General features: G+C 49.3%; 1 protein-coding gene across 1 annotated transcript in view; it reads left to right on the top strand.

Annotated features, from left to right (window-relative positions):
* Window positions 1–4,506: 4,506 nt before the first annotated feature.
* RIPOR3 (RIPOR family member 3) overlaps window positions 4,507–8,350 on the top strand; it is a 107,378-nt gene continuing 103,534 nt past the window's right edge. The window contains exon 1 of the mRNA XM_033186724.1: window positions 4,507–5,208. Coding sequence (XP_033042615.1) covers window positions 5,206–5,208 — 3 coding nt within the window. The 5' untranslated portion in view covers window positions 4,507–5,205. The remainder of the gene's footprint in view (window positions 5,209–8,350) is intronic.

Raw genomic sequence — 8,350 nt, 5'->3', positions numbered from 1 at the left:
GGGCCCGTGTCACCACGCCCGACTAAATTTTGTATTTTTAGTAGAGACGGGGGTTTCTCCATGTTGGCCAGGCTGGTCTCGAACTCCTGACCTTAGGTGATCCACCTGCGTCAGTCTCCCGAAGTGCTAGGATTACAGGGGTGAGCCACTGCAACCGGCCTTAAATATGCTTTCTATTTCAGAATAGTTTTAGATTTTCAAAAAAGTTGCAAAGATAGTACAGAGGGCTCTATCCACCCTCTACGGATTTCTTGTTTTCTTAACTGTTCATCATACATTATATGGTACCTTTGTCAAGACCAATGAACCATTATGGATACATTATCGTTAATTTAACTTTATACTTTATTAGGTTTTTGTTAGCTTTTCCCTTATCTGGTGAACTCACTTTTAAACTGAAAAAAAAAAAAAAAACTCCTAAAAATAGAATGTTCATGGAAAACCATGATCAATTGCCAAACACAATTCTAGCTAGATGCTGTTAGCAGTGGAATGACATGAGCGTGGGGCCTGCTTTTTCTTTGTTAAAAAGGGAGATTGGCCAATGTTAGGTGTTAAAGACAGGCTAGAGCAAGCTGAGACTTTCTCCCGGCCAAGTGGCACTGAACCAGCATGGTCATAGCAGCGAAATGGCTTTTTCATTATGAGATTCAGTGTTTAGTGCCCAGTCTGTGTCATCTAAAGTCAGCTTGGGTGGCACCCCTTCAGGAGCCCAACTTTGAGAAACACTGAGTGGTCTGGCTGTGCCACATCTGAAGAGGGCTGGAAACCTGGACCTGAGGCTGCCAGGCTCCAAACCTGGAGCTTCCTTCTGCCCTGGAAGATGGGGTCAGGGCTGGGTGCCCCGATTGGTGGTGGTTGAGGGGGATGGGGCGCTGTGGGGAATGTCATTTGTCTTCTCTAGTAACTCCCCCAGCTGTTTTCCCAAAGCTGGCAGGCATTTAACAAGTGATGGACAGAAAACAGCACACTGCAGAATTCTGTCCACAGCTCCTTGTCGTGAACACAAGGGCCATTTATTTGCCCGTCCTGTTGGTGAGATGCATGTGGCCATACATCTAGTCAGCGAGGGGGCCGGACGTGGCTGAAATGAAATGACTTTCTCAACTGCCCTTTGCATAATGTCTGAATTTGTTCACACTCATTCCTTGAAAATGCTGCAAAGTGGTTTTGTGTTTTATTAGTTAGAGTAGGTGATACTGCTTCCTGAAACCAAGACTTTGCTTTCCAATATGTATCTGCCGTCCTCATTTCCAGGAGACTTCAGCCCACGACAAACTAACTCGGACGGCTCTGCTGCCCTAAAGGAATTTCACTCTGGAATAAGTCACTGTTGGCTCATGGGTCTGGACATCTAACCGGAGGTGATTCAAACTAGAATGTTTGCAGAATTTCTGGGTTTACCCCTAAGGATTTCTCTGTCTTCCTTATTTCTTTCCTTTCATTTTTTTCTTTTTTCTTTTTCATTTTCTTTTCTTTTTTGTCTCTTTCTCTCCTTCCTTCCTTCCTCCCTTCCTTCTTTCTTTTCTCTCTTTTTCTTTCTTTCTTTTTGGTGGGGGCGGGGTGGGGGTGTTCTTTTTCTTTTTCTTTTTTTTGTTTTTGGGACAGGGTCTCACTCTGTCACCCAGGCTGGCAGGCTGGAGTATGGTGATGCGATCTCACTGTGCCTGTAATCCCAGCTACTCAGGAGGCTGAGGGGGGAGAGTTGCTTGAACCCGGGAGGCAGAGGTTGCCGTGAGCTGAGATTGCACCACTGTACTCTGCTTCCTGAGCTCAAGCAATCCTCCCACCTCAGCCCCGTCAAGTAGCTGGGGCTACAGGTGAGAGCCACCATATCCAGCTAATTTTTTTTTGTACTTCTTTTTTTTTTGAGATGGAGTTTCGCTCCTGTTGCCCAGGCTGGAGTGCAATGGCGCGATCTCAGCCTACTGCAACCTCCGCCTCCTGGGTTCAAGTGATTCTCCTGCCTCAGCCTCCTAAATACAGGCATGTGCCACCACACCCGGCTAATTTTGTATTTTTAGTAGAGATGGGGTTTCTCCATGTTGGCCAGGCTGGTCTCGAACTCCCAACCTCAGGTGATCTGCCCTCCTTGGTCTCCCAAAATGCTGGGATTACAGGCAAGAGCCACCATGCCAGGCCTTTTTTTTTTTTTTTTTTGTACTTTTATTAAAGATGGGGTTTCACCATGTTGCCCAGGCTGGTCTTGAACTCTTGAGGTTAAGCGATCTGTCCACCTTGGCCTCCCAAAGTGCTAGGATTACAGGTGTGAGCCACCATGCTCAGCCTGTTTCCTTCTTTCTTTTAACTATTATTATTTTCTTTTATTAATTTAAAAAATAGAGACAGGGTCTCACTATGTTGCGCAGGCTGTTTTCAAACTCCTGCCCTCAAGCAGTCCTCTCACCTCAGGTTCCCAAAGGGCTGAGATTACATGAGCATGAGCCACTGTTTCCTGCAGAATGCTGTTTATTTCTGACCTGACCTACTATAGAATTATTTTAGTTAGTCGGAGGAGGTGAATGGTTGGGATGAAATTTTCTCCACATGGGGCGCAATGTCCCTAAAGAAGATAGATGGGTTGGGCGTGGTGGTTTATGCCTGTAATCCCAGCACTTTGGGAGGCCAAGGTGGGCGGATCACTTTAGGTCAGGGGTTAGAGACCAGCCTGGCCAACATGGTGAAAAGCAGTCTCTACTAAAAATACAAAAATTAGCCAGGCGTGGTGGAGGGTACCTGTAATCCCAGCTACCTGAGAAGCTGAGGCAGGAGAATCGCTTGAACCTGTGAGGTGGAGGTTGTGGTGAGCCAAGATTGTGCCACTGCACTCCAGCCTGGGAAACAGAGTGAGACTCCGTTTAAATAAAAAATAAAACACATTTTTTAAAAAGAAGGAAGATGGTTGGGACAAAAGTAACAGATCAATCTACTTTCACTTTTAGAAATGAAAGGATTACAGGTAAAAGCGTCACTCCCAAACTCTTTTCCCAGAGGTAGCAACTCAGTTTGGTTTACATCCTTCCAGCCTGTCTTGCTGTCTAAGCATTTCCATAGTGTTTCATTTTATGTGTGTAAAGGGGGAATGTTACACAATCAGGATTCTACCAAATGTATCCTGCTGAACCCCTTTTCACTCAGTAATATGTCTTAGAGACCCACCTCTGCTGTTCAGTGCAGACATAGCTCTTTTAAAACTGCTGGCTCAGCTGGCACAGTGGCTCACGCCTGTAATCCTAGCACTTTAGGAGGCCAAGATGGGAGGATCACTTCAGGCCAGGAGTTTGAGACCAGCCTGGTCAACACAGTGAGACACCATCTTTATTTAAAATAATAATAATAATAATAATAATAATAATAAACCTTGCTGCCTCATCCCAGCCTGGGAAACATGACAAGACCCTGACTCTATGAAAAATGTTTTAAAAAAAATTAGCCAGGTGTGGTGGCTGACGTCTGTGGTCCCAGCTGCTTGGGAGGCTGAGGCGGGAGGATTGCTTGAGCCCAGCAGATGGAGAGTGCAGCGAGCTGAGATCACGCCACTGTACTTCAGCCTGGGTGACAGAACAAGACCCATTCTCAGAAAACAAAAAACAAAAAACTGCTGCCTGACGTACCGTATCTTTCACATCTTGTTCAAGCAGTCATTATTGGATGAGTATTTCAGTTATTTCCCATCATTTCCTATGATAAGCAGCTCTCAGCAAGCATCTCTGTGCCTGTCTCCTTGTGCACAGGCATAAGCGATGTACTGGCTGGTAGGAGATGCTCATCTCTGGTTTTCAGAAGTCTTTGCCAAATTACCCTTCAGAGTCTGTGTGTGCGCTTTAGTGGGGAGGGGTGTCCGACATTCCTGTTCTTTGGTGCTCTTTATTTCTGGTTTCTTTTCCATACTAGCTGCAGAGTGGAAAGGAGCCAAGGGGAGGGAGAGAGAAATCCGTCTCTAGGTGTTCCAAGGCCCTGGATGTGCCACAGGGCCGGCCTCTCCTCCACAGGCAGTAAATGGCTGCTTTGTTCTTGGGTCCGTCCCTGAGCAGAATCAGAACGCAGAGACCTGTCAAGTGGACAAAAGAAGTTGTGCCCATCATCAAGCCTGGATCCCACCCCTTGACCCGGAGAAACTATTAACTTTGTAGGAGTCGCACACACACCAGTGTGACGGGGCATGGGGCGAGCGCCCACCCCGAACCCTGAAATAATTAAGTTATAAAAAAGAAAAAAACATAACAAAAGAGCCTGACCCTCACTAACGGATGTAAAGGAAAGAACCAAGCTGACTCTCGATCTAGGAGAAGTGGGAGGCGCAAAGGGGGAAAGGGGCTTGGGGGAAACCTAGGACGGAAGGAAGGGGTGTGCAATGGATCAGATCTGGACTGAAGAGGGGGACAGATGGGAAAGGGGAAAGAAAGGAGGGAAAGGAGAAAGAGTGAGGAGGGGGCTGAAGGACAGTGACAAGGTAAGAAGAGGAAGGAGAGGGCTGGAGGAGGGAGGGGTGGCCAAGAGCAGTTTTGGAGGGGTAGGCTGCGTCCCAGTCTGTTTGTGATTAACACGCAGCCTAGTGCAGAATGGAGTAAACAGAAACTTCCAGGCGTCCCCTCCGCCCCTCTCTGAGGCAAAGCAGAAATCAGATGCTCTGTGATTAATCGTGGAGGATTCAGGACACGACCACAAACGCTGTGCGGACTTGAAATTAGCTGCCTTTTCCCAGTCCCCCTGCCAAAATGGGAGTGGGGGGTGGGACGTGAAGGGGTGGGGGCCCCGCCTGCAGGGGGCCAGCATGGAATTCCCCCCGGCAGAGCTGGGAGTGACACTGACAAGCAATCGGCCGCGTCCAGAGCAGCAGGCGGCATCCGGGGGGAGCGGGGCCGGCTGGGGGCCCCCAGGAGGGCTTCCTGGAACCCCAGCTCCATGGCTGCCTGCACCCTGACACAGGCCAGATAAGAGTCCCGGCTGCATTATCAGAGCCCGGCAGGACACTGGCCTCCCTGCACCAGAAGGAAGACTGGGGGCGCAGCAGGTCCTCAAGGCGATCTTCCCAGAGAGCGGGACCGGCGGCTGGTGGCCAGAGTGGATGGACTTTGCCGAGCCCTAACTCAAGTCCGGGAGTCCCGGGCCAGATGGAGGCAGAAGCTTGCTGGCGGCAATAGAGAAAGTGAGGCAGCTGCAAGGAGGGCGGCGGGACTGCACTTGAGTGTCCAGACCTGCTGGATGGTGAGTGTGAAGTGACTGCTTCCCATGTGTGCCCTGACGCCGCCTTGTGTGGACAGACTTGTGGAGCTGGGGGTGACGGGAGGAGGCAGCCCTTCCTCACAGGCCACCTGGAGCTCCCAAGGCCAGAGGAGGGAACCCGGGTTGAGTCTGAGATGGGATGGCGGTATCCTGCTGTGTGGCCTTAGGCAAGTTATTTGCTCTCTCCAGGCCTCCGTTTGCCCATTTCTAAAACCGTGGTTGAACTGGGTGATCGTTAAGAGATTCTCATGGTGACAGCTATTCCTTGTGCATCTGCGATAGGCCAGGCACTGTGTAGGCATTTTTGAAGAGTGGGCTGGGGAAATCCCTGTAAGCCCCCTGTGGGGTAGGTATTATTGGTGTCCTCATTGTACACTGAGGAAACAGCAGCTGGGAGAAGCGAACTGACTTGCTGAGGTCACACAGTCCGTCAGTGGCAGAAACCAGAAAAGACCTAGGTTTTTCCGACTTTGCTTTGGCTAAACTCTTCTGCATACCCCCAGTATTCTGTATTCTGTGCTCCATGGTTCTGCAATTATCCCAAGCAGCAGGAGTGAAGGAGAAGGAGGTAAGGATAGAGCATCACCTGCAGGAGGGAGGCAGAGGTGGGACAGAAGGAGTGACAGGCTGACACCGGCAAGCAGCCTTTTACTCTCTAAAGGATGTGTCAACCCAGGGTGGGGGCTGGCGGCCCTGGGATGGGGCAGGGGCTCCAGGCTTGAATGATGAGCGCCCGGTGCAATTTCCTAGATTTGCTGCCTTGTTGTAGGAGGCTCCTGGGGGCATGAGAGAAGAGGGTTAATATGTCAGAGGAGGAGAGAGCTGGGGGCAGGGAAACTGGCATATGCCTCAACTAGGTTTTGTTCCAATTTTATTTTGCCTTTGCAGAAAATCTGTTTCGAATCACTCTGGGCCCGTGCAGCGTTTTTGGATGAAACAGAATTGTGAAATGCGTACAGCGCTTTCCACATGCCTCCCCCGGGGGGAATCACATATTAATATTATCGTAAGCTATTTGCATATATATCCCTGCAGCTGTGGCTGGCAGCAGCCAAGAGATAAGAGACAGATAAAGTCAGCTCATGTCTCCCTGGCATGGAAAGGGAGGGTGCAGGTTACATTCAAGAGCCAGGAAACACACAGCAGGTGGGGAATCCCTGGGGTTCCAGGCATCAGGCCAGAGTCAAAGGTCCCAGCACCCAGATGTGGCCTTTTTTCTTCCCTTGGAAAATTCCATCATGAAGCAGCTCTGTACTGATCCAGGCCTCCTTTCCTTTCAGGGACTGGCTGTGAACCCCCCACCGCCCACCTTGGGGACGAGTCAGCCCTGAGTCTGTGGTCTCAGCTCTGGGAGCAACTTGTCCAGAAGCTCCCCCAGTCCCATGCAAACCGGGACAATTGGTCACCCTACCCAGTTCCACCCTGGATTTTCTTTGCGACCTTGAGCAAGTCACTTCCCTTCTCTCAGCTTCCTCATCTTTAAAACAAAGGGATTATTTTAGGAAAGCTCTAAAGTCCTCTGCAACCCTCAGATTCCATGAGTCTGGTTGAAGAGCAGACAATATTTAACAATGGCTGTGTTTAGCAACCCGTTCACCTAATTAAGTTCTGAACTGGGTGAGGGTGTCTGAAAGTAAGATGAAGTTTGGAGTGAGGCTGGATGCAGTGGCTCACGCCTGTAATCTTAGCACTTTGAGAGGCCAAGGCAGGCCGATCACCTGAAGTCAGGTGTTTGCGACTAGCCTGACCAACATAGCGAAACCTCATCTCTACTAAAAATACAAAAAATTAGCTGGCCGTGGTGGTGCGTGCCTATACTCCCAGCTGCTCGGGAGGCTGAGGCAGGAGAATCGCTTGAACTGGGGAGGCAGAGGTTGCAGTGAGCTGAGATCATGCCACTGCACTCCAGCCTGGGAAACAGAACGTGACTCCACCTCAAAAAAAAAAAAAAAGAAGTTTGGAGAGGAGGAAAATCTACCCGCCACTTCCCTAGAGAAGTCCAGGATGGTGCTGGAGGAGGCTGGAATGAAGGTGGGCTTGGGGAAAAGGACTGATGGCCTGTGGTACCATCAGCACGCGGGTCAGTTGTAACAACCCGATGGCCCTGCAGCTTCTGAGGAGCCTAATGGGTTGTTGAAAGTGTGTCATGATCTTGTGGCTCAGCATTGTACTGAGTGCTTTGACCCAGAGGCCCACTGGTTGCTGAGGTTTTCCCCATTAGAACCTCAGTGCTCCCCCAGGATCCCCCAGTTCTTCCTGGGGAGCTCCAAAGGGGTATTTCACGTGCCCTCGCGAACCAGTCTCTTGTTTTATTCATCCTTCCTGCTTCCTCTTTCCTCTGGGGCCGTTTGGAGATGCTTCCCTGCCCAGCACAGCAGTGCCCACGGTGCCGTCTCTGTAAACTCCCAAAGCTTCCCGCTATTTAGCGCTTGAGATGCCCTGGGTTCTGGGCAGAAACGAAGATAATGGCTTCCTCCTCAGTTCAGTGATATTCTTTGCCATGTTGTCCCCACACAGAGGTGTGCTGGAGTCAGCTTGTACCAGCTTGTGAAAGCTGGTTGTCAGATTTTCAGGAATTAGGTGAACAGGTTGCTAAACACAGCCATTGTTAAATATTAAATTATATGAACTTATAATTAAATAAATTGTATGAAAAACAAAGGTAATCAAGGCTGAGTGTGGTGGCTCATACACATAACCCCGGCATTTTGGGAGACCGAGACAGGAGGATCATTTGAGCCCAAGAGTTTGAGACCAGCCTGGGCAACATAGCAGGACCCCATCTCTACAAATAATTTGAGAACAAAATAGCTGAGTGTGGTGGTGTGTGCCTGTAGTCCTAGCTACTCAGGAGGCTGAGGTGGGAGGATTGCTTGAGCCCAAGAGGTCGAGGCTGCCATGAGCTGTGATCTCACCACTGCACTCCAGCCTGGGCCACAGAGCAAGACACTGTCTCAAAAAAATAAAAAATAGATAAACAAATAATTAGAAATTTTTTAGAAAGGAAAATATTAACTGGTATTTCTGAAGAATTATACTCCTTCATCAATTGTAACCATAGGTTGATTACAGATTTTGCTGGGGGCAAAAAATCAACAAAACTGCTACCTGTGAATGAAATGAT

The sequence above is a fragment of the Trachypithecus francoisi genome, unplaced genomic scaffold, assembly GCF_009764315.1.
Source record: "Trachypithecus francoisi isolate TF-2019V2 unplaced genomic scaffold, Tfra_2.0 Lachesis_group21, whole genome shotgun sequence".
NCBI classification, from domain to species: Eukaryota; Metazoa; Chordata; class Mammalia; order Primates; family Cercopithecidae; genus Trachypithecus; species Trachypithecus francoisi.
The sequence above is the reverse complement of the archived record's forward strand: the minus strand, read 5'-3'. Positions and strand labels throughout refer to the sequence as shown.